Source organism: Onychostoma macrolepis, chromosome 24 (genome assembly GCF_012432095.1).
Source record: "Onychostoma macrolepis isolate SWU-2019 chromosome 24, ASM1243209v1, whole genome shotgun sequence".
Classification (NCBI taxonomy): domain Eukaryota; kingdom Metazoa; phylum Chordata; class Actinopteri; order Cypriniformes; family Cyprinidae; genus Onychostoma; species Onychostoma macrolepis.
Genome location: NC_081178.1, coordinates 16,273,015 through 16,300,296, shown reverse-complemented (window position 1 = coordinate 16,300,296; position 27,282 = coordinate 16,273,015). Strand labels below are relative to the sequence as shown.

At 36.7% G+C, this 27,282-nt stretch overlaps 1 protein-coding gene and 1 long non-coding RNA gene across 2 annotated transcripts; both read left to right on the top strand.

Annotated features, from left to right (window-relative positions):
- On the top strand, positions 1-26,469 carry LOC131532852 (B-cell receptor CD22-like). Its single transcript, XM_058764631.1, has 6 exons — positions 1-18; positions 2,715-3,111; positions 3,372-3,689; positions 25,709-25,972; positions 26,090-26,180; positions 26,415-26,469. Exons 2-6 carry the CDS (start codon positions 2,943-2,945, stop codon positions 26,467-26,469), a joined length of 897 nt encoding a protein of 298 aa, XP_058620614.1. The 5' UTR covers positions 1-18; positions 2,715-2,942.
- On the top strand, positions 9,257-16,098 carry LOC131532869 (uncharacterized). Its single transcript, XR_009268974.1, has 8 exons — positions 9,257-9,653; positions 11,454-11,530; positions 12,086-12,479; positions 14,366-14,677; positions 14,839-15,100; positions 15,213-15,303; positions 15,538-15,598; positions 15,745-16,098. It is a non-coding gene; the product is annotated as an uncharacterized LOC131532869 (long non-coding RNA).
- Positions 26,470-27,282: the final 813 nt, after the last annotated feature.

The window sequence follows — 27,282 nt, the reverse complement described above, 5'->3', positions numbered from 1 at the left end:
CGCCTGCACTGTTGTGTGGTAAGATTTTTTTTTTCTCTATTTTGTAAAATTATGAGTTATCTGTAACAAAATAGATATCTGTAGTAAATGTCTTTCACCTACAGCTTTTATTTTACAGTAAAAGAGATTTAATTGATTGGAATGGCTTCACAACAGGCTTTTGTAAGAATCTGTAATAGCTGCCTTCTTGGCTAATGTTATCTTAAAACACTATTTAGCCCAATTACTTTTTTAGCTTTGTGGTTTATGCCTGCTTTAGAAATAGCCCTGCAATAATTTGGCATAAAACTATAGGCTACTATACTATTATTGTACTTTTAAATAGAAAATCAAATGTATTTTGATTGAATGTCATTATTTTTATCCTTGAAAAAAATGCTTTGAAAGTGATCCCATGATCTCTCTCTGTGCCCTATATTAATCTTGTTCAACATCAGAAGTCAGAAGATCACTTTACTGATTCTGACCTAATAGACCTCTAGAGATGTCTGTATTTCATTTCACTTTCTTCGCCATCATCATCAGTTCTGTGTTACTACATACTCTCTCAGGTTAGTCCATTTTTAAATGAATTTTTCAATAGCAAGCTTAGGCTTCATTTACCCCAGGCACCATACAACTCAAATATGATTGTATTGTCACTTAATATTTAAATCATTCAGTCTGTCACAGTTCAAGATATATATATCAGAATCAGAATCAGAATTCAGAATTAGCTTTATTCGCCAGGTGTGCGCAAACACACGAGGAATTTGTTGTGGTTTTAAGGTGCTCCTGGTACATACATACATACATACATAAATACACATGTGACATGAGAACAGAAAAAAACATTTAAATAGTAAGACTTAACAATGGATAATAATCCTAATAATAATAAGTATGAATCTGGAACAGTAGATTTATGTACAGATTTGTGCATTATTTACTCTATATACAGCTGTATAGATAAACATATGTATGTGTATTTACATAATACTTGAGAGGGAGGCAATAATTAAAGATGGAGAATGAATTACAGAATGAATTACAGAACACAGGTAATGATTCATGTGTTAGCTATTTAAGCTGGAGATGGCATGGGGGAAAAAACTGTTTTTATGCCTAGATGTTCTAGTGCACAGAGATCTGTAGCGTCTGCCTGAAGGGAGAAGTGCAAACAAGTTGTGTCCGGGGTGAGAGGGGTCTTTGATGTTACCTGCCCGTTTCTTCACTCTGGAGTTGTACAAGTCCTGAAGGCTGGGCAGGTGCACACCAATGATCTTTTCTGCTGTCCTAACAGTCCGTTGAAGTCTTCTTAAATCTGATTTGCTGGCTGACCCAAACCAGACAGTTATGGAGGAGCACAGAACCGACTCAATAACAGCTGAATAAAACTGTTTCAGCAGCTCCTGTGGCAGGTTGAACTTTTTCAGCTGACAAAGGAAGTACAACCTCTGCTGGGCCTTTTTCACGATGGAGTCAATGTGATTGTCCCACTTCAGGTCCTGAGAGATGGTGGTGCCCAGGAACCTGAATGACTCCACTGCAGCCACAGTGCTGTTCATGATGGTGAGTGGGGGGAGAGGAGGGGGGTTTCTCCTGAAGTCCACTATCATCTCCACAGTTTTGAGCGTGTTCAGCTCCAGGTTGTTGTGACTGCACCAGACAGCCAGCTGCTCAACCTCTTGTCTGTAAGCAGACTCGTCGCCGTCCTGGATGAGGCCGATGACTGTGGTGTCGTCTGCAAACTTCAGGAGTTTGACAGAGGGTCTTTAGAGGTGCAGTCATTTGTGTAGAGGAGAAGAGCAGTGGGAGAGAACGCAGCCCTGAGGAGCTCCAGTGCTGATGGTGCGGGTGCTGGATGTGTGTTTTCCCAGCCTCACTAGCTGCTGCCTGTCTGTCAGGAAGCTGGTAATCCACTGACAGATGGAGGTGGGTACAGAGAGCTGTGTCAGTTTGTTCTGAAGGGTGTCTGGGATGATGGTGTTGAAAGCGGAGCTGAAGTCCACAAACAAGATCCTTGCATAAGTCCCTGGTTTGTCCAGATGTTGCAGGATGTAGTGCAGTCCCATATTAACTGCATCATCCACAGATCTGTTTGCTCGGTAAGCAAACTGTAGGGGTCCAGCAAGGGTCCAGTAATGTCCTTCAGGTGGGCCAACACCAGTCTCTCAAATGACTTCATGACCACAGACGTTAAGGCAACAGGTCTGTAGTCATTAAGTCCTGTGATTTTTGGTTTCTTGGGTACAGGGATGATGGTGGAACATTTGAAGCAGGAGGGGACTTCACACAGCTCTAGTGATCTGTTGAAGATCAATGTGAAGATGGATGATAGCTGGACAGCACAGGCTTTGAGGCAGGCTGGAGAGACACCGTCTGGGCCTTTGGCTTTCCTTATCTTCTGCTTTCTGAAGACTTTGCATACATCATCTTCACAGATCTTGAGTACAGGCTGAGAAACAGTAGGGGGGAGGGAGGGTGAGGGTGTGAATGGCTGTGCTGTGAGACGGTCGGAGCGGGTGTGGGGTGTCAGACCAGTCTTTTCAAACCTGCAGTAAAACTCGTTCAGGTCTTCAGCCAGTTGTTGATTGGCCTCAGTGCTGGGGGATGGGGTCTTGTAGCTGGTGATGGCTTTCAGGTCTTTCCACACTGATGTAGAGTCATTGCTTGAAAGCTGTTTTTTTAGCTGTTATTTATATATATATAACTAATGTGTTTTTATGTTCCAGCTGTTAATATCTACTCTGCTGTGATGCCTCGGACAGTAGCAGCTCTGACAGGCTCTTGTGTGCAGATTCCTTGCACATTCAGCGTCTCTGGTTTTGAGGACAAACGTAACAGGTCACATTTTATTTATGGGATCTGGCTAAAAAAACACACCACAGTATGCTAACAAAGACAGATTTATAGCTTTTAACAGCAGTGAAAACATTATTAGAGGATTCAGTGACATACAGATGACTGGAGATCTCAATAAGAGGAACTGCACAACTGTCTTCTATAACATCATGAAGAATCATTCAGACATCTATTACTTCAGACTGCAAATGGAGCCAAATGTATTCAGAACAACATTTAATCCCAGGACAGATGATTCAAGCAAGACTGTGAGGATCAATGTCAGAGGTAAATGTCATCTTTAACATACAGGTTTTCTTCACCAAGTCACTTTGGATGGAACATTTTACAAATTAACACAGATAATTGTAAATTTTATGTATTAAATATAATGACGCTTTGCGTCGTGGCCACATCACCACCTCGGGTGTGCATTAATTTCTAAGAATTCAACGGCCCTTCGTCAATTATTCCTTACTTCAGTCTCACATCACTAAGAATTGTAAGTTTACTTAATGATGAACCACAATCTTTTATTTATTCTGTAGATTCACCACAACCTCCTGAACTGAATCCCAGTGAGCTACAGTATGTGATGGAGGAAACTACAGTCAATCTGAGCTGCTCTGCTGAAGCCCCCTGCCCCAAACAACCTCCTACAATATCCTGGTCTAACATCCCTGAATCTGCTCACATTACAGCACAGTTACAGGAGAAACCTGATAAAACCCAGTCAGTGTTTTTATATGTGACCTTCAAAGCTTCATACGAAGATCACAGGAAGAACATCACCTGCACTGCTACATATTCAAGAAATACATCTGATGCCTCAACTGTGAAGAGCACCGTGATGCTACGAGTCCTGTGTAAGAGATTTGGAGTAGTTTTGTGTTTCTCGTAATTCTTGATGTGATTAAATGAAATAAGTCATCGCTATAATTTAGGATCAGGTATCAGTTTACTCTACTTGTGTTTCTTTTAAAGTTCCTCCAAAAGAAACTCACATCGTCATTACTCCATCTGTTGGCACTAATGTGACTTTGACCTGCAAAAGCAAAGCCAATCCATCAAATGACTTGAACTACACCTGGTACAAACGTGGAGTGGAGACGCCTATAGCTTGGGGAAAGAAGATTCATTTAACTCATGATCAAATAGCACCATACTTCTGCATTGCACAAAATAAACATGGAAAACAGTCATCAGAAAAGGTCCAGCTGAAGGTGAGTTTACACAGTTTAAATGTAAAGAACAAAGTAATTTATGGATCTAGAGCAATGAAGATTATTTGAAAGTCAACATTCTGGCCCGGTTATGAGTGTTTCATATGACACAGGACAAGATGGACCATCTATGCATATGATTTCTGGTTGTGTGGGAGGAATTGTGGCTGTGCTCACACTCTCTGCTATTGGTTTTTGCACAAGGTAAATTTAGTCGTATTTACTCATAACAGTTGTAATTTTGAAACAGGATATTTTAAGATGCACTCAACATTGTGCTTGTGTTAGTTTAAGCATCAGCCACAGTTAAAACATATGAAACTGAGTTGTTAGTGTTTGACCTCACAGTGATTTACAAACTATTACAAAGCCCTTCAGTCGTGCAAATGTGGTTAAACAAGTCATTCTTAGTTGAATTCTTTGTTTCCTCACTCTGTGCAAAAAGAATTGTTTCCATTTATGAGAATATAATGCATTCACTTATGTTGCAAAATTATTTTTATCAATTTTTTTTTTTCAAATGTAAAATTATTTTAATGTCAATCTTGAGTCAAATAAGTGCATGATGGGATTTGTAACCATCTAAGATATGATATTTTTCATAAAATGTTTTTTTTTCTGCTTTTCAGAAATAAGACAAGTGTTCTTTTCAATTTTATTAACAATAAAACATTTTCACAACATTTCTGTCGTTATTACCCATTTAAACTTTTGTAAAGTTTGTAAAGTTAGTTTGAATATAATTATGTGGCATTATAGGCTGCTGAGAAAACAAAAGTGTGCCTAAAAACATTCTGACCTTCCTCACAGCCTTATTAGGACAAAAACCTTCAACAAACCCAGTGACAATGGGAAGGATCCTTCTGGTTGGGTATGTTTATGATTGTTTAATTTTGTCCAACTATCTTGGAATTCAGAAATGCTCCTATAAGCTTTTAGATTATTTGTATCAAAATGTTAAAATCATAAATTTTACACACTCTGTTGTTGATATAAAATATTTCACTTATTCTGCTTATTGTTTAAAAGATGTTTGAAATCAGTTTTCTTTGTGCACAGGTTAATAACACTGACGTTCATTGTGTCAGCATTGCCAGGGACATGATCAATGAACAGATGATTTCTGATGATGAAACACTCATCGTGTATTACGAAGAGACTGACATCTCAAAGCAGCAGAACTACTGCGTCACAGAAACAATCTTCAAACATGACGAATACACAGAAATACAGTATACTCAGCTGTGTTAGTATGTGCTCAAATATACAGTCGGTGTAAAAAATCTGCTTACTGAAAAATATCTGAATAAATCATTTCTGATGATGAAACGCTTATCGTCTATTATAAAGAGACTGACATCTCAAAGCTGCAGAACTACTGCATCACAAAGTGACACAGATGAGCTGTTCTTCAATGCCTTTCCTTGTGAGAACTAATGCTGAAAAATGCATGTTTATTTTAAACATTAATATTGTGTTATAATTTATGTCTATTATCTGTCATTATCTTTGTAATGGCTTATTTCCTCCGAGGAAACTGTGACTGATTAACTGATTAACACTGTATATGACCTAGATAGAGACCTTCTGTTGACTGGTTATTGGTTAAACTTTACACCACCTGACATGTTATATAAAAAAATACAAATGAAAGTCACAGTAAAGTATTTTCTCAGAATACAGTTTTAAATTCAGAAATTGAATACAGACAAACTTGGCGTTTCTTACTCTGAGTCGGTCAGTGGTACATCACATCACTAAAGTCATGTTTAAACAGACTAAAGGACGATATGTCTAAAATGCTTATAAGCTGTAGTTCCTTTTTTAATGCAAGATTATAAATAGGCTAGACTTTGACAAGCACTCTGGTAGCATACAGTTAAAAAAAACTCTGTTAATTTGTGGGTTGCACTGTCGCTGACTTTTGTATCAGCTACAATGAGTACGAAGACAACAAAAGCTCCTCTGCAGTCAATAGATGTGCTCTTAATTGGTTAGTATTACAAACAAGCAGTTTCAGAATGTTTCAGTTGGCATAGATAATATACAGGTGCATCTCAATAAATTAGAATGTCGTGAAAAAGTTCATTTATTTCAGTAATTCAACTCAAATTGTGAAACTTGTGTATTAAATAAATTCAATGCACACAGACTGAAGTAGTTTAAGTCTTTGGTTATTTTAATTGTGATGATTTAGGCTCACATTTAATAAAAACCCACCAATTCACGATCTCAACAAATTAGAATACTTCATAAGACCAATAAAAAAAACATTTTTAGTGAATTGTTGGCCTTCTGGAAAGTATGTTCATTTACTGTATATGTACTCAATACTTGGTAGGGGCTCCTTTTGCTTTAATTACTGCCTCAATTCGGCGTGGCATGGAGGTGATCAGTTTGTGGCACTGCTGAGGTGGTATGGAAGCCCAGGTTTCTTTGATAGCAGCCTTCAGCTGATCTTTATTGTTGGGTCTGGTGTCTCTCATCTTCCTCTTGACAATACCCCATAGATTCTCTATGGGGTTCAGGTCAGGCGAGTTTGCTGGCCAATCAAGCACAGTACCACCATGGTCATTTAACCAACTTTTGGTACCTTTGGCAGTGTGGGCAGGTGCCAAGTCCTGCTGTAAAATGAAATCAGCATCTCCATAAAGCTTGTCAGCAGAAGGAAGCATGAAGTGCTCTAAAATTTCTTGGTAGATGGCTGCGTTGACTGTGGACTTCAGAAAACACAGTGGACCAGCACCAGCAGATGACATGGCAGCCCAAATCATCACAGACTGTGGAAACTTCACATTGGACTTTCATCTGAAAAGAGGACTTTGGACCTCTGAGCAACAGTCCAGTTCTTTTTCTCCACAGCCCAGGTAAGATGCTTCTGACGTTGTCTCTAGTTCAGAAGTGGCTTGGTAGCCCTTTTCCTGAAGACGTCTGAGCTCGGTGACTCTTGATGCACTGACTCCAGCTTCAGTTCACTCCTTGTGAAGCTCTCCCAAGTGTTTGAATCAGCTTTGCTTGACTGTATTCTCAAGCTTGCGGCCATCCCTGTTGCTTGTGCACCTTTTCCTACCCACATTCTTCCTTCCAGTCAACTTTGCATTTAATATGCTTTGATACAGCACTCTGTAAAAAGCCACACCTTTCAGTAATGACCCTCTGTGACTTACCCTCTTTATGGAGGGTGTCAATGTTCGTCTTCTGGATCATTGCCAAGTCAGCAGTCTTCTCCATTAATGTGGTTTCAATGAACAAGAGATACCCGGAATTTATACTGTAGGGATGGTCATTAATTGAAACTCAAATGTAAATATTCTAATATTTAGAATCCTTGCCGCTGTCGCCTCTGGCTTGCTCAGTTGGGGACACTTAATTTCTAGCGATTATCGCTGATTTGATTTCACAGATACTATTTAAACTAAACTGAGCTAGACAATGACATCTCTGAATTCAATAATGAAATGCCTTTAACTGAAAATTGAGTGTTTAATCTTATCATTATACATTACTGACACTCTATCCTCCAATTTGATACTGTTAAGTGCTTTGACACAATCTGTATTATAAAAGCGCTATATAAATAAAGGTGACTTGACTTGACTAATATTTTGGATACTGATTTTTGACTTTCATGAGCTGTAAGCTCTAATCATCAAAATTAAAACAAAAAAAACTTTTGAAATGTTTTACTTTACATCACTAGCGTAGGCAGAAATGTTTAAGTGGGTGGGCCTACATAAAACTGGGTGGGCCAGGTGTGTATATGAAAACAGCATGTCAAATTGCCAACAAAAAATACAGCACCAAGGTTCATTACACAGTATATCTAAAGCATGCATTAACATTAGTAATTTGTTATGTTAATGTTCATTTCAAAATTTACTAATAGTGGAAAAAAGATCTGCACACTGTTATTCCCTTTATTTAATTTAAAAAAAAACAACGTTTCAGTCCAGAGACCTTTGTCAGGCAAACACCTAAAAAAAATGTACTAATAGGACATTATTAAAATTAAAAATTAACATTTAAAAAGTTAACATTGTTAACATTTGCCTGAGCTGGTTAACAAAGATGAATAAACACATAACAAATGTATTGCTAATGTTAGTTAATGCATTAACTAACGTTAACTAAAGGAAGTTTATTAAAAAGCATTACCTCAGTGTGAAACAACAGGGCTTCGCTGATGATTTCATAATCAAACATCTCTGTCAGTTCACACACATCGAGGACCGCAGAAATGTGCGCAGCTGCAAATTATGCAGTTTGTTGTGGCGACCAGGATCTAGCATAATGTTTATGTGTTTCTTTCCACAAAGGACCCATCTGTTTAGCGGATCAAACACTGTACCTATGCTAATATGATGTTTCAAACACGCTTGGTTCAGAAGTTTCCGATCGATAAATCCAGCACCCTCAGGTGGTCTGTCGGGTTTCATCTGTAGATGGTCCGGATTGATTGCTAAGCCTTTTACTTTTTAAAGAATTGATCTGATTTATGTTTGCTTCACTAGGCTATTTTCAAATTTAACTTCACAAACGCGTGCATTTTGCTATTATATCCTTATGTCGTAAACATAGGTCGTAAACATAACATTGTGGGTGGGACTAACAGAAACGGACGAATCATCATTTTGACAAGAGTATGATATGCACCTATAGGAAGAGGGAAAACTAAGAAACGACCTGTAATTGACCATGAAAACAAGCGTTTAATATTTTTTAATAAATAGTTACAGTGAAATAAGACGTTTATTAGTATCGTTTAATAAATTACATCCATTTGGAAAATTACATTGGGTGGGCCACAGATGAAAGTGGGTGGGCCCAGGCCCACCCGTAGCTACGTGACTGCTTTACATGCAATGAATCTAAAATATATGAAAGTTTCACTTTTTGAAATAACTTGCATAACTTTTTCAGGACATTCTGAATTAACTTTTTCACGACATTCTAATTTATTGAGATGCACCTGTAGATAATACAATGATATGCAATGAATGTGTTATGTGTTTTCCCCTCTTTGCCCTTATTTGGTTTAGTTCCGGTTCTTGTTAGTTAATCAGCGTTTATTATCCCCACCTGTTTTGTACTAATCATCTCGTTTACTCCTTTGTTTCCTATTCAATATAAGCTTTCAGTTTCATTTAAGTTTTGTCCGATCTTAGTTATGTTTAGGTGTGTATTGTCTGTTCTCCTGAGTATTCTATTAAATGTTATCTCTTACAGAATCTCCAGTTGTCTCCAGTCCCTTCCTGCCTGACACACCGTGACAGGATGAGTGTGCAAATGCACTTTAATTCAGCTCAGCTGAATGAGTGTCAGCGTGATTTTGATGTCACACTTATATTCTACAATTCATTTTAATTGTGAATTCATTCTAAAGTGGAAGAACTTAGAAGAATTGTAAATTCTTCAATTTATTTGTTGTGCATTGTCTTTCCTTTCCTCTTTATTCTTCAAACATGGGTGTTTAATCACAGAATGAGATTAATATCTCGTCCTGTAATGCTGCTGGGAGGTAGTCATGGTATTTCACATCAGTAAGATCTCATAGAGAGGAAGACATCTTCATGAACTTCTGCTTTTCTTTGACTGCATTGCTCTGAGGTAAGGCTTTTCTCTTGCAAACTGACCGATTTTAAAATATTAATCATTAGAAAAATGTTGTACAGAAAGTTCATAACAATGCTTATTCATTTTATAAAGATATTAATCGAGGATGGGAGAATCTGCAGTTTGCATTGACTATTAACTCTTAAACGTAAAGCTGAAATTTCTTTAGTATTAACGCATAAGCATAAGGCGCAGTTCATGGATTACAGTTGTGGACAGAGTAAAAACTATTTGTTGTATGTTTTTTGGCAGAAATATACAGCGGGTAAAATAAGTATTGAACATGTCACCATTTTTCTCAGTAAATATATTTCTAAAGGTGCTGCTGACATGAAATTTTCACCAGATGTCGGTAACAACCCAAGTAATCCATATATACAGTACAAAGAAAACAAAACAAATAAGTTCAGAAATTAAGTTCTGTGTAATTAAATGGAATTACCCAGGGGAAAAGTATTGAACACGCTTACTGAAATGTATTTAACTTCGTACAAAAGTCTTTGTTGGTAATGACAGCTTCAAGACGCCTCCTGTAACTAGAAACTAGTCGCATGCATTGCTCAGGTGTGATTTTGGCCCATTCTTCCACACAAACAGTTTTCAAATCTTGAAGGTTCCATGGGCCTCTTCTATGAACTCTGATCTTTAGTTCTTTCCATAGATTTTCTATTGGATTCAAGTCAGGTGATTGGCTGGCCATTCTAGCAGCTTTACTTTCTTTCTCTGAAACCAATTGAGAGTTTCCTTGGCTGTGTGTTTGGGATCACTGATCTTCATCATCCTGGTAGATGGCAGCAGATTTTTATCAAGAACGTCTCGGTACATTTTTCCATTCATCCTTCCTTCAATTATAAGAATTTTGCCAGTGCTACACCATGATGTTTTGGTTGTGAGGTGCAGTGCCATTTGACCTCCACACATGGTGTGTATTATGGCATCCAAAAAGTACAATTTTTGTCTCATCTGACCAGATTATATTCTCCCAGTATTTCACAGGCTTGTCTAAATGTTGTGCAGCAAACTTTAAACGAGCTTCACCATGCTTTTTCTTCAGCAATAGAGCCTTGCATGGTGAGCGTGCATACAGGCCACGGCGGTGGAGTGCATTACTTAATGTTTTCTTTGAAACAATTGTACTTGCTAATTCCAGGTCTTTCTGAAGATCTTCTGATAATTATTTTTACTCCTCTGTCAGAAATCTTGCGACGAGCACCTGGTCGTGGCCGGTTTATGGTGAAATTATGTTCTTTCCACTTCCAGATTATGGCCCCAGCAGTGCTCACTGGAACATTCAGAAGTATAGAAGTCCTTCTGTAACCAATGCCATCAGTATGTTTTGAAACAATAAGGTTGCGAAGGTCTTGAGAGAGCTCTTTGCTTTTACCCATCATGAAATGTTTCTTGTGTGACACGTTGGTAATGAGACACCTTTTTATAGGTCATCAACTGGGACTGAACCAGATAATATTCATTTTCACTGACAAGGGGCAGGATTGCTTTCTAATTACTAATAGATTTCAGTTGGTGTCTTGGCTTTCCATACCTTTTTGCACCTCCGTTTCTTCATGTGTTCAATACTTTTTCCCTGTGTCATTCCACTTTATTACACAGAACTTAATTTCTGAACTTATTTGTTTTGCTTTCTTTGTATGTTTGGATTGTTACTGACATCTGGTTAAAATTTCATGTCAACAGCACCTTTAGAAATATATTTACTGAGAAAAATGGTGACGTGTTCAATACTTATTTTACCCGCTGTATATAAACGCATTTTCTTTCCGGTGTTTGTTTCAGAGCTCCAGAAATGTTCGTGCTCCATATAACATCCTTCATCATTATCCTCAGCTCTGTGTTTCTACACACTCACTCAGGTTGGTCCATATTATTCAAAATGTATTTTCGATGACAAATATCACAATATTTACCAACAGAACCACTACTGAAATAGCAGTGGTGGAAAGAGTACTGAAAATTTGTACTCAAGTACAAGTACTGTTACATTGCTGAAATAATACTCAATTACAGTAACGTGAGTAGTTGTAATTTGTTACCTCCACCACTGTGAAATAGTGGGCAGGCATGTGATCAGCAAAGGACAAAAAAAAAAGGAACAAATGTATCGAACAAAGACTGTCATTTCTGTCTGTTCCTCAGATAAAGCTATCACGTGGCTTCAGAAGTCTTTGAATGTAGGACACAAGTCATATATAAGTCGTAATTACTGTTATGGTGCTGTTGTGTCATTTATGTGTTACACTTTTTTTAGTATGAATATGAACATTGTGAAAACAGTATCATTAAAATAGAACGAAAGCCATAGGTTTGGAGGAACTTGGGGATGAGTAAATTATTAGATGAATAAATAAATGATCCCTTCTCTTTATGTGACTAATGCACTGATTTTATTTTTTGTTTTTATCTTGCAGCTGATAATATCTACTCTTCTGTGATGCCTCAGACAGTAACAGCTCTGACAGGCTCTTGTGTGCAGATTCCTTGCACATTCAGCGTCTCTGGTTTTGAGGACAAACGTAACGGGTCACGTTTTATTTATGGGATCTGGCTAAAACACACCACAGCATGCTAGCAAAGACAGTTTTATAGCTTTTAATAGCAGTGAAAACATCATTAGAGGATTCAGTGACATTCAGATGACTGGAGATCTCAATAAGAGGAACTGCACAACTGTCTTCTATAACATCATGAAGAATCATTCAGACATCTATTACTTCAGACTGCAAATGGAGCCAGATGTGTTCAGAGCAACATTTAACCCCGGGACAGATGTTTCAAGCAAGACTGTGAGGATCAATGTCAGAGGTAAATGTAATCTTTAACATACAGGTTTTCTTCACCAAGTCACTCTGGATGGAACATCTTACAAATAAACACAGATAATTGTAAATATATCTGCGGCGCCCGGGGAGCAGCTGGGGGTTCGGTGCCTTACTCAAGGACACCTCAGTCGTGGTATTGAGGGTGGAGAGAGCGCTGTAAATTCACTCCCCCACCTACAATCCCTGCCGGTACCGAGACTTGAACCCGCAACCTTTGGGTTATGAGTCCGACTCTCAGCCCGGTACACACCAAGCCGTCGGTCGGCCAGTGAGGGGCTACTGGTACTGGGCCGTCGGGCAGTTTTTGTTCGTTGGCCGACTAAGTTTTCTCAGTGTGTTTCACGCCGTCGGCTGAAGTTGGTCCTCGTCTGCTTTTTTTCGGCCGATTCGACATGTTGAATCGGCGTCGGAGTTCGTCGGTCAGTCGGGCCATCTGATCATTCTGATTGGCTGTTCAGCTGGCGAACTAGCACACGAGAAAAGCGCAGAACGGACGTGCTACTTGGCCGTCGGGTGTCGAGCGTCGGCTTGGTGTGTCAGGGCAACTTTGGACCCAGACGCTGCCGACGTGAGCCGACCCCGCAGTCTGCTTTCGTCGCCACTAGTTCGTCGGCTTTGGCTTGGTGTGCTTAACCATTGGGCCACGACTTTCCCCTCTTATGAAGCAAAACGATCGGTGTGTGCGAGAAACTGAACATTATTTGCAACATTATTACCTGTAATCCATAGCCTCAGGTAAATGGTCAGGAGTGATTGTGATTGTGATTTAAATGTTTATTTCGAACATGTAAATAAACATAGTCAAAACAAAACAACTCAATACAAAACAATTTCAACTTCTACATGTCCAAAAAGGAGTAGGAAGAAGCATAAGCTTATTTAATCCTACCCCTTCACTCCATGTTGATAATAGTAATCAATAACAATAAGCATCAACTTAACTTCATAACTCTGTCATCTCATCCTTGTCTTAATACACTCTTTTGACTTTCCTACATATATTTACATTAAATATACAAACAAAACCTATATAAAAAATGACACCTAATCAGATCCGTTCTTCCTCCTGATAAATTCTGAGAATCACACGTTTATACTGCTTTTTGATGCTGATGTCCGGTTCCTGAACAAATCATTCTTTTTAATCAGTTCTTTTTGGTGAACTAGCTGCAGTTCATCAAATCGGGCTGAAAGAATCAGATTTCTCCATTTCCCTGAGGCTATGAATTACAGGTAATAATGTTTTAAAATAATGTTCTGTTTCTTGCACAAACCAACTGTTTCGCTTCATAAGACCACAGTATATTGCCAGGAACCACAGATATATCACTCTTAAAAATAAAGGTGCTTCACAAGGTTCTTCCCAGTGATGCCATAGAAGAACCATTTTCGGTTCGACAAAGAACCATTCAGTTAAAAGTTCTTTAAAGAACCATCTCTTTCTTACCTTTTTATAATCGGAAGAACCTACTTTCACCACAAAGAAACTTTTGTGAAACAAAGGTTCTTCAGATGTTAAAGGTTCTTTATGGAACCATTTAGACAAAAAGGTTCTTCTATGGCATCGTGAAGCACCTTTATTTTTAAGAGTTTAGGGCCTATTAATTTTGTGCTCCTTGATATGCTTTTTTATTCTTAAAAATGGGCAACTGCTGACTTGCATTTTATGAATCACCATGAACCACAGTTTCAGCTAAAAGTCTTCTTTATTGTTCTGCTGAAGAAAAAATTACACCTACGTACATCTTGGATGGCCTGAGGATGAGTAAATTAACAGCAAATTTAAATTTTTGGGTGAAAGGGAAAAAATATCTGAAATGAATAAATCCATACAAATTTAAATATTACATACAATAATTTATTCTGTAGATTCAACACAACTTCCTCACCTGAAACCCACTGATCTGAAAAAAGGAAGGATGGAGGGAACTACAGTAAATCTGAGCTGCTCTGCTGAAGCCCCCTGCCCCAAACAACCTCCTACAATATCCTGGTCTAACATCCCTGAATCTGCCAACATTACAACACAGTTACAGGATAAAACCCAGTCAGTGTTTTCATACGTGACCTTCCAAGCTTCATACAAAGATCACAGGAAGAACATCTCCTGCACTGCTACATATCCAAGAAATACACCTGATGCCTCAACTGTGAAGAGCACCGTGATGCTACGAGTCCAGTGTAAGAGATGTGACTGCTTATTTCATTTCCTGAACCCTGTGCTTGTTTAAATGCACATAAAAGTGCAGCTTAAACATAGAATCTGATGCTCAGCTACCCAGAAATGTCTAATGCAAAGATTTCACTTTTATCCCATGTCTGTGCTTGTGTTTCTGTCAAAGTTTCTCCAAAATAAACTCATCACCATCGATCGATCTGATTCAGTCTCCGTTGGTACAAATGTGACTTTGACCTGCAGAAGTAAAGCCAGTCCATCAAATAACTTGAACTACACCTGGTACAAACGTGGAAAGGAGATGCCAATAGCTCAGGAAAAGAAGATTAATTTTATTTTAAATTACAGTAATACAGGATTGTACTTCTGCAGAGCACAGAATAAACATGGCAATCAGTCATCAGCAGAGATTCAGCTCACAGCTGAAGGTGAGTTTACACAGTTTAAATGTAAAAAAACCCTGATTTGCAGATCTAAAGCAATGAAGATCATTTGAAATACATCATTATGGTCCAATTAAAGGCATTTCATATGACGCAGGACAAGATGGACACTCTATGACTGTGATCGCTGGTTGTGTGGGAGGAATTGCGGCAGTGCTCATGCTCTCTGCTATTGGATTTTGTACAAGGTATTTAATTACATTTCGTTAAATTTAATTGCAATTACATTTACTTGATCATCGTTCATGTAATTTTGATATGGTTTTAAGATGTGCTCAGCATTTTGCAGGCGTTAGTCTAAGCATCATCCACAGTTAGAAAATAAGAGAGTTGCTAGTGTTTGACTTCATATCAACTATTATAAAGCACTTCAGTCATGCACAGTCAGTCAGATTGTAAGTTTAATTGTTTATTTCCACTAGCAGGACCAGGAAAAAGACACACAGGGGAGACAATGCTGGAGAAAAAGATTGCCTAAATCAGGTATGTGCACTATTCCTTAGTATTTAAGTTCATTAGGCTGATGGTTATTTAGTTTACAATTAAAAACTCTTAAATGTCATATACAGACTGCCTATTGACACTTGAAACTATTGACACTTATGCTAATGTTTTCACTAATCAACCAGAACAACAGGATCTCTGATGATCAAAGTGTGCGTGACTGTGAAACTGAGTTCAGTTCTCAGATCGACCACATTACAGAGAACGGTTCAACAGAAGAAGACAACAATGAAAAAGGCTCAGATGTAGTATATACACAGGTCCACGTGCTACACAAAAAACCAAAAGCCATCAGTGTTCTACCTGAGAGCATTTATGCTCAGGTGAAAGTCTAAGTGTTTTTTTTTCCTTTCTGTTTTGATGGTTCCTTTAGACACTCTGTTGACTGTAAAAACCTTTGGAACATGTCAACTAACTCTCAGAGTATACTGTTAAAAATAAATGTAATTTTACAGTTAATGGTCTGTATTATTTTACAGAATTTTCCTGTTTTTCCATTATACAATATAATACCTGTTATTTTACAGATATTTGCTGTATTTTAAAGTTCTACCATTATATTTACAGATAACTGCTTGTATTTTGGTATTACAACAATTTTTCACTTTTAAAAAGACATTTTCTGTATTTTTACAGAGTAATGTGTAATTTTACATAATCTTTACAGATTTTTCCTGTAAAAATAGGAACAAAAGGTATACCCACAAATCAACAGTCAGTCACTGTGTACTGTCCAATTATTTCGACAGAATTTTATTTTGATGCTTCGGGAAACATTTGATGTTTTTTTTTAAGTTTCATGCCAAAAAGTATAGCATTGCAGCATTCTATGGGCATTCTTTATTATAAATCATGCATTAAAAATGAACCGTGAGGTTACAGTGTACCCTTGCCTATTTACTTGAAATCATTTACACTATATTCAAATATATATATATATATATTCAATAAATTATGGAATATTCTAAGCAGTAGTATAATGTTGCCTACTCAAATAAAGATTTTTTTACAGTCTATGGTGTGTGCGCACAGTGTTGCCAACTTCTTTCGATGGAAAGTAGCTAAAGCCAGTTTGAAAAGTCGCTAAATGTCGCTAGATGACGTCACACGCTAATTAGCATATTCGTGACGTCATCACGTAATATTGCCTTTTACATTTGTTTGTCTCTCTGTGCTCATACTGTATTTTAATGCAGCTAAATTCTCAATAAAACTGTTTTCCTTTATATATTTTACTGTTTCTGTTGTCAATCAACGGGATAAATATGAAATAGTGACTGAAATGCAGCCCTTTAAGACTACATAACCAGCTCTCCCTTCCAAGAAGTTACTCTGCACAAAAATCCTATTTTATAATTGAGCCGTCGTCTGATGAAATAAAATAATACACACAAGATAAGACAAGACAGAGACAATTCCTGTTCTGTGATTTTGGCTATATTTGCATGTAAAATTAGAGAAGCAACATAGTATCTGTTTTAACTGAACGCGCTGCTCCTCTCAGCCGCCGCTGAACAGAGCAGATGCAGAGAAAGAGGTGCGTGCACCCTGACCTCGCGCCGTTGCGGCAGTACCAGCGATCACAGAGACTCGCTAAGGTTTGTCCAAGAAGTCGCTAGATTTGTCGCTAGTCGCTTTTTTGGAAAAAAGTCGCTAGGGGGGTCTGAAAAGTCGCTAAATCTAGCGACAAAGTCGATAAATTGGCAACACTGTGTGCGCACAAGTGATGACGCAGTTTCAAATCGGCCGCCAAAACTTTTCCGTTTAGTCCCGCCCACAATGCAAGCTGCAGAGCTGCTCTCGACAGTAACGGAAGGGCGCGCGGATGATTTGAATTTCAGGCTATCCATTAGGAGTTGTGTGAGAAAATATCGCGTTCTTTCACTGAGACTGTTTTTCGATAACTACAGCACATTTTGATGATACCACAGCGGACATCATGCCAACCGATCACCGACTGAGGTAAGTCTTACATACTACAAATAAATACTTAATGTGCAGCACGCGTCTTTCAAATTTGTTTTAATGCAAGAAAGATCCGTTGACCTCAAAACAAGCTTTTGTTCAAGTGCATGAATTCTTTGCTCATATGGCAGTAACTTACCCGCCAAGTTTTGAAACTATTTAATGGCGGGACATTTTGAAACGCTGAACGTGGCTAATGTTTGATGTTGAATTGTCATTACATATTGGATCGTTAATTATAAAAACTGCACCTATCCAGATGAATGGACAGTTACGCCCCTATGTAGTAATATGACGCAGCTAAGTCAAAGTAAATAATATACATTTCTCTAAATGTTTATATAGATTTAGCTACCACATGGCAGACCAAGACATCACTGTTAGCCTTTACTTCTCAGCTTCCAGACCATTGTCTCAGTGGAACATATACTGTAATGTGTGAATGTAATACAAAGTATTTGAATATTTATTATTATTAATTTTTTAAATTGTGGTTTCAGATCGGGTGGAAAGACTGGAGAGCTAGAGCAGATGAGCATGGCAATCCAGGTGTGAAACAGTGAACTTTTAACTTATTTTATTTATTTTTTACCTGAAATCAGCATGGACAAGTGTTCTCATGCCATATGATAATGCAACATATTCTTTATTTTCTTTTCATGCAGCAGTATTTTTGGGGGGGATGTGCAAGCGGTTCTTGTTTGTGTATAATTTTCAGTTCCTATGTGGTAAGGGGTGAATAAACAAACCAAGGACCATTTAAAACCAAAATCAGTGTAAAACAGCTACATGAAAAGATGTCTGTGAATTTTATTGTATGAGGAGAAGCACTTTTAAAGAAATCTACATTATGTAATGTGTGAAATCTCTGGCACTATGCCAACAGTCATTGTCATTTTAAACGGAAGCAAAAGTTTTTAGTTAAACCAAGGTGCTTGGACAAGTTCTGGTTTCTAGAAATCATGAAAACATGTAAGGGTGTCTAAGGAACTACCCTCCACCTAAGGGTGTTGTGGAGGGGTGAGGTGTCCAATTCGTAACATCTAGCTTCTGGGGTACCTCAGGGCTCAGTGCTTGGAACACTTCTCCTCTCCATGTACATGATATGACTATGTGTCTGTCATTCAGTAATATGGCTTTTCATATCACTGCTATCTAGTGTTGTCAAAAGTACTAACTTTGGTGCCAAGTCGGTACTGAAATTTTAAAAATGTGACGATACCAGCATTTCCCCTGGCATCCCAGTATTTCACTGACTTGATACCAAAGTCTACTTTTGACAACAGTATTGCTATCCTAATGACACGCATCTTTACTTTTCATTCCAGCTGGATGTTCCGACGGTTGCTGCTTGCATCTCAGCCTGCTGGATGGACATTTCTTGCTGGATGATGAATGACCTTCAACTCAACCATGTCAAACTGCTCATGTTTGCAGCCAACCCAACACGTATAAACTTCACCAACCACATTGCACTGCCTGATCCTGTGGATATACCTTGTACAACATTAGGAAGATCAGGCCCTTCCTTTGGAGCATGCTACACAACTCCTTGTCCAAGCTTTTGTTCTATCCAGACTGGACTGTTGTAATGTTCTCTTGGCAGGCCTTCCAGCATGTACTCAGACCTCTGCAGCTGATCCAGAATGCTGCAGCAAGAGTGATCTTTAACTAGCCGAATAGAGCACACGTCACACCTCTCTTCATCAGTTTGCACTGGCTGCCAATTTCCGCTTGCATCAAATTGAAGGCACTGATGTTTGTCTGCAGAACAACCACTGGCTCTGCACCCCTATACATAAACTCATTACTTCAGACCTGTGTCCTCCAGAAGCTTGCGTTCTGCAAGTGAATCACGCCTTGTGGTGCCATCCCATAGACACAAAATCACTTTCATGGACCTTTACTTTGACTGTTCCCTGCTGTTGACGTAAACTGCCTAACTCCACCCATTTTCAAGAAATGGCTAAAAATGCATCTTTTCATGAACACTTGACCCATTAATACTAACTCTTTCTGTTTGGAAAAAAAAAAGGGACTTTGTATGTTGCGTTGGATAAAATGTAATTGTAAATGTATAAAGGTATACAGCAATTTCCTTTTAATGTAGGTATTTTTGAATGTTCTAAATGATGTATTAAGTATGTATTTCCTATCATTTTATTCTTTGTGTAACTTGACGTAAATGTGCAGGTTCCTTTAAAATTATGCATAAGTACAGAATAGATTAATTTTACAGAAATTGGCTGGTAATGTTGCTATTTTTATGTATTTCTAAGTACTATGCTTGTTTCTGTCCAACAAACATTTTAAACTATAATACTTATGGAAAATGAACAATTAAAATGTATATCTAGAGACATTTGTCTTTGTATTCTATACTTACTACATTTTTATACAATATTTCTTAGTTATTGTAGCTAATTTTTATTTTATTTTAACAGAAAATGATTGTAGGTAGACAGCCATTTCATAAAATAACTGCTAAATACCTTTTAATTAACAGATTGGTTGAAATTGTGAGATTGCTTATGTAAAAGGAAGGATTAATCCTGTAAATATACAAACTTTTTTTGTGCATATTGCAAGTTTTAAAGATATTTCTTAGTTATTGTACATGGAAAAACTTTAATTTAAAAGTAAATTACTGTAGATGGACAGAGCAGTTTTATAAAATAACTAATTAAAACCCCAAATTTACAGAGATAAAACTGAAAGTCGGTTGTTTTTTCTTTGTAATTTGACATAATTTGTCAGTTTTTCCATAGTTTAAAAACATATTATCAACAGTAATGTACTGTAATTTAATTAATTTTGACTGTAAAGTCTATTCTGTATTTTTACAGTTTTTGCATGTATTTTTGTGAAATGTATATTTTCTGTAATTTAACGGAATCCGTCTGGAAACTCTGCTGCCAGACTTTTTGCCGTTTTTTTAAAGGTTTTGTTTTTACAGTGTAGGAGAGTATTAGTAGACTAGGGTTTGTAGATTAAACTGATATGTAGTTGCAAAGTTTCTTATAGTAGAGCGTTTGTTGGGTAATCAAAAATAAAGTGTTAGCAGACGGTCTACTAATGATCTAATGACTGGTAATTGACATGTAGTTGCAAAGTTACCTATAGTTAACAGAATGGGGGACTAATCATGTTACCAAAAATAATTATTTTCATTTTTACAAGATGTTTATGTTATTAAGAATAATAATGTATTTTGTTTACAAAATCAAAATTTGTACTGGGGACAAATACAAAAGTTTCCTTTAAAATTTAAAGTTTTTTTTAAATTTTCTTTTTCATTAAGTTTCTGTTGCTAGGGATCAATGCTCAGAGTTGTGTTTTCCTTGGAATTTTGACATCAAACATCAAACAAAATCATTGACCACATCAATATCAAGTTTATTAATTTAGTAATTTAGTTAGTAAATGCTCATGTACTGTTCTTCAATGTGTTTCCTTATGAGAATTGATGCTGATACTGTAAATTCATGTTTATTTAAATTTTTATGTTAAAAATAATTTCTATAATTATCTGTGTAATTACTTATATCCTTGTTTTTGTAGTTAATGTGACCTAGATAAAATCTTGTAAAATAAAAAACAATCATGTCTACTGGTTATTGGTTAAACAGTTTCAGCTGTGTCAGGAATATGGACCTGTTTTGTTGTGTTTTCCCTCCATGTGCTCCATGACCCAGTTTCTCCCTTGCGTGATTGTGTTCATGTCATCCAGGAGTCTTGTAATTACCCTCGTTACCCCATGTATTTAAGTCCCAGTCTGTGCTGTCTGTCTTTGTTGGGTCTACAATGTTATGTACGTGTGTCTTCAGCTGTTCCTAGTGTAGATTACTCTGTGTGCTGGATTATAATAAAGACTTTTACTTTGATCCACGTCTCCGTCGTTCCCTCCGACACAGTGTGTGATAGAAGACCCGACCTACAAAAGAAATAAAACGGCATGTTTCCTCTCCATTTTTGTTTCCATGGTTTAAGAGTTTTTCCGAATTAATTGAATTTTCCGCTCAAATTGAAATTTTTGAACCTGTGCAGAAGATGCGAATATTGCACATTCGCAGCAAACATGTCGCGCATTTCGCGTTGCCTGGAGCAAATTCACCTCTATTCACATCTTTGCATTGACTTTGTATGTAACCTACTTGTGTAAATAATTACATTCGCGTTTGGTGTGAACACACCATAAGGCTTGTGTTATTTTGTAATCACAGAGAAAATCTGACTCCTAAAAGCATTGTAAATCTAAGTTTATCATAAACCAGTTGCATCAAAGGTCTTTACCGTCCACGCAGGCTCACAATGCTTTTTGGAAACGTGGCCCTGGATTGTTCTGTTTTTCATAGGAGCCATTGGTTGGTTGGGAAACGTAACCCAAACAATTTCAGTTACTGCATTTCAGAGTCAAGATTTTCTCTGTCATACAAAATAAACCTACCATGTATAGAATCTGGCAATGTTGGTGATGATTCTGGGCTTGATGACGATATTGTGAGGAAGGATCACACAAGTGTTTGGATTTAGCATGGTGCTTCTATTTTTGGAAAACCCTGGTCGCTATAAAATAATTCAACGTCATGAGAATTGATAAAAAAGAATAAAAAAAACCTCTCCACTTGATCTGCCTCATCCCGTATAAACTCCTATTTCTATCTCTTAGTTAGAACTGACCCTTGATGCTTCTATATTGTGACCCTGGACCAGTCATGAGGGTCATTTTTTGGAAATTTAGATTTATACATTGAAAAAGCTTTCCATTGATGTATGGTTCGTTATAGGACAAAGTTGGCCGAGATACAGCCATTTGAAAATCTGGAATCTGAGGGTGCAAAAAAAAAAAAAAAAAAAATCCAAATATTGAGAAAATCACCTTTAAAGCTGTCCAAATTAAGTTCTTAACATAGGCTATTACTAATCAAAAATTAAGTTTTAAGATATTTATGGTTGGAAATTTACAAAATATCTTCATGCAACATGATCTTTACTTAATATCCTAATGATTTTTGGCATAAAAACACGATGATTTTGACCCATACAGTGTATTTTTGGCTATATTGTTACAAATATACCTGTGCAACTTAAGACTGGTTTTGTGGTCCAGGGTCACATATGTGAGCTCTCAACCAATGATGCACCGGAGCTCCGCAATGGAATCCTCCCTCATTCCCATGTTGTGCACAGAAAAGTAAAAAAAAATAAATAAATAAATAAATAACCAAATAAATAAATAGACCTCAAATAAATGTGAGAATAAATAAATATAAAAATAAATAAATGCATAAAAATAAATATAAAATCTTTTTTTTAAATAAATGAAAGTAAAAGTAAATAAAATTTTAAATAAAAAAAGAGTGATACATACATTTCAAGCATGATGAACAAAATTAGGATCTTATGTGCTGTAGCCAATAGTAAGACTTAAATTAATACTTGGAATTTTAACATCAATCATCAAAACAAGATGCATAAACAGAAGCTTATTTAATTAGTAATTATGTTAGTACATGCTAATGAGCTGTTCGAACATGATGGTAAGCTATACTTTATCATTGTGCTCACTTGGTGTGATTTTTGAAGCGGTCGCATACTTTTGCATTATATGGGCTAAACCTCTTTATTTGTGTTTCTATATTTGAAGAAAGTAAGTCATACATACTGGGATGGCATGAGGGTGAGTAAATGATGAGAGCATTGTAGGGTTTTTTAATAATTACATATTATTATTATTAATAAATCATTAATTATTTAGATTTTAAATATAATTTATCTGCAGCCATAATTGTTACTCAATATATAGGGCTTAATTATAATACCACATATACTGTACGCTCCTTGGTAAGATCATCACTAAACATGATTTACAGTTAATTTAACATACAATCTTCATGTAAACACTTTTTGGAGATTTGTAACATTTTATAAAAGCAAAGCAATCATGGCCACCATAACATTAATTGGTAACACTTAATAATAAGTATACACTAATGAAGTACTTAAAAATCATTAACAAACTATTAGTTTATAGTTAATTCATAGTTCATAAACTGCAGTTAATACAGTAATAATATGTGACCCTGGACCACAAAACCAGTCTTAAGTGTCAATTTTACGAAATTTAGTAATCTGAGGGTGCAAAAAAATCTAAATATTGAGAAAATTGCCTTTAAAGTTCTCCAAATGAAGTTCTTAGCAGTGCATATTAATCATCAAAGATGAAGTTTTGATATATTTATGATAAGAAATTTACAAAATATCTTCATGGAACATGATCTTTACTTAATATCGTAATGATTTTTGGCATAAAAGAAAAACTGATAATTTTGACCCATTCAATGTATTTTTGACTATTGCTACAAATATACCCCAGCGACTTAAGCCTGGTTTTGTGGTCCAGGGTCACATATATTAATATACAGTTTCTACAGTGTAAAAACCATTACGCATATGGATTCAGTATACTACAGCACTTGGTATACTACAGTATACTAGACAGTTAATGGAGACATCAAAATAGACAAAAGACTCAATAGACTCAAATTTGATGGTGAATATTTCAATCTTGAAATAATAACTGAATCTGAAACACATGTGCTTCATGCGTGAAAACAAACATCATTGATTCGGGATGCACATGTTTCAGCTTCTGTTTACCATATTTAATGTAAGATAAGAAAATAAAATGTATTGTAAAAAGTATTGTTTTGTTTTTTGTTCTTTTCTGTAATCAAGTCTAAGTACAAGTAGTCATTTTAAACTGTACTTGAGTAAAATACAAATCCCCGAAATAATACTTAAGTACAGTAATCAAGTAAAAATACTCAAGTATTTTACACCCCTGGTCTGTATATATATATATATATATATATATATATATATATATTTTTTTTTTTTTGTATGGACAAAAGCAGCATGAAAATATACTTTGAATGTGTATGTTCTACAAATTTTCATTTTGGTGTGAACTGTCCCTTTAAGATCTTTATCGCTCTAAGTTCTAAGTCATTATTCACTAAAGTATTTTTATCTTCCAGCTGTTAATAACTACTCTGCTGTGATGCCTCAGACAGTAACAGCTCTGACAGGCTCTTGTGTGCAGATTCCTTGCACATTCAACATCTCTAATTTTGAGGACAAACGTAACAGAACAAAATCTATTCATGGGATCTGGCTAAAAGGCATATCACAGTATGATAACAAAGAGAGTTTTATAGCTTTTAACAGCAGTGAACACATTATTAGAGGATTCAGTGACATACAGATGACTGGAGATCTCAATAAGAGGAACTGCACAACTGTCTTCTATAACATCATGAAGAATCATTCAGACATCTATTACTTCAGACTGCAAATGGAGCCAGATGTGTTCAGAGCAACATTTAACCCCGGGACAGATGATTCAAGCAAGACTGTGAGGATCAATGTCACAGGTAAATGTCATCTAAACTGCCTTTTACATACAGGACAGCTTTCCATACTTTACGTCATTAAATGTAAGTAAGTAAATAAATAAATACATTTAAAATTAAATATTATTTACATAATACTATATAACTAACATTATTAAGTTTCTTTATGATGAACTATTTTTTTTAATTTTTTTTTTATTATATATATATATATATTTTTTTTTTTTTCCTGTAGATTCAGCACAACCTCCTGAACTGAATCCCAGTGAGCTACAGTATGTGAAGGAGGGAACTACAGTCAATCTGAGCTGCTCTGCTGAAGCCCCCTGCCCCAAACAACCTCCTACAATATCCTGGTCTAACATCCCTGAATCTGCCCACATTACAACACAGTTACAGGAGAAACCTGATAAAACCCAGTCAGTGTTTTCAAACATGACCTTCAAAGCTTCATACAAAGATCACAGGAAGAACATCACCTGCACTGCTACATATCCAAGAAATACACCTGATGCCTCAACTGTGAAGAGCACCGTGATGATACGAGTCCTGTGTAAGAGATGTGACTGCTTATTTCATTTAACAGAACCCTGTGTGTTCTTAAATGCACAAATTGCAACCTAAACATAGAATTTTTAGCTAGCTTAGCTCATGTCTATTGCAAAGATTTTACTTTTATCCCATGCATGTGTTTATGTTTTTGTCAAAGTTTCTCCAAAAGAAACTCACATCACCATCGATCGATCTGATTCAGTCTCTGCTGGCACAAATGTGACTTTGACCTGCAGAAGTAAAGCCAGTCCATCAAATAACTTGAACTACACCTGGTACAAACGTGGAAAGGAGATGCCAATAGCTCAGGAAAAGAAGATTAATTTTATTTTAAATTACAGTAATACAGGATTGTACTTCTGCAGAGCACAGAATAAACATGGCAATCAGTCATCAGCAGAGATTCAGCTCACAGCTGAAGGTGAGTTTACACAGTTTAAATGTAAAAAAAACAACAACTGATTTGCAGATCTAAAGCAATGAAGATCATTTGAAATACAACATTATGGTCCAATTAAAGGCATTTCATATGACGCAGGACAAGATGGACACTCTATGACTGTGATCGCTGGTTGTGTGGGAGGAATTGCGGCAGTGCTCATGCTCTCTGCTATTGGATTTTGTACAAGGTATTTAATTACATTTCGTTAAATTTAATTACATTTACATTTACTTGATCATCGTTCATGTAATTTTGATATGGTTTTAAGATGTGCTCAGCATTTTGCAGGCGTTAGTCTAAGCATCATCCACAGTTAGAAAATAAGAGAGTTGCTAGTGTTTGACTTCATATCAACTATTATAAAGCACTTCAGTCATGCACAGTCAGTCAGATTGTAAGTTTAATTGTTTATTTCCACTAGCAGGACCAGGAAAAAGACACACAGGGAGACAATGCTGGAGAAAAAGATTGCCTAAATCAGGTATGTGCACTATTCCTTAGTATTTAAGTTCATTAGGCTGATGGTTATTTAGTTTACAATTAAAAACTCTTAAATGTCATATACAGACTGTCTATTGACACTTGAAACTATTGATGAAACTATTGACACTTATGCTAATGTTTTCACTAATCAACCAGAACAACAGGATCTCTGATGATCAAAGTGTGCGTGACTGTGAAACTGAGTTCAGTTCTCAGATCGACCACATTACAGAGAACGGTTCAACAGAAGAAGACAACAATGAAAAAGGCTCAGATGTAGTATATGCACAGGTCCACGTGCTACACAAAAAACCAAAAGCCATCAGTGTTCTACCTGAGAGCATTTATGCTCCGGTGAAAGTCTAAGTGTTTTTTTTTCCTTTCTGTTTTGATGGTTCCTTTAGACACTCTGTTGACTGTAAAAACCTCTGGAACATGTCAACTAACTCTCAGAGTAGGAGAGTATTAGTAGACTAGGGTTTGTAGAATAAACTGATATGTAGTTGCAAAGTTACTTATACTAGAGCGTTTGTTGGGTGACCAAAAATAAAGTGTTAGCAGATGGTCTACTAATGATCTAATGACTGGTAATTGACATGTAGTTGCAAAGTTACCTATAGTTAACAGAATGGGGGACTAATCCAGGAGTCTTGTAATTACCCTCATTACCCCATGCATTTAAGTCCCAGTCTGTGCTGTCTGTCTTTGTTGGGTCTACAATGTTATGTACGTGTGTCTTCAGCTGTTCCTAGTGTGGATTACTCTGTGTGCTGGATTATAATAAAGACTTTTACTTTGATCCACGT

What these genes read in the sequence shown, in the direction of transcription:
- LOC131532852 (XM_058764631.1), top strand. Translation starts at nt 2,943, where the DNA reads ATGACTGGAGATCTCAATAAGAGGAACTGCACAACTGTCTTCTATAAC. An exon ending in TGTGAGGATCAATGTCAGAG is followed by an intron (nt 3,112 to 3,371) that starts GTAAATGTCATC and finishes TTTATTCTGTAG; the next exon opens with ATTCACCACAACCTCCTGAA. An exon ending in CGTGATGCTACGAGTCCTGT is followed by an intron (nt 3,690 to 25,708) that starts GTAAGAGATTTG and finishes TTTTTGTCAAAG; the next exon opens with TTTCTCCAAAAGAAACTCAC.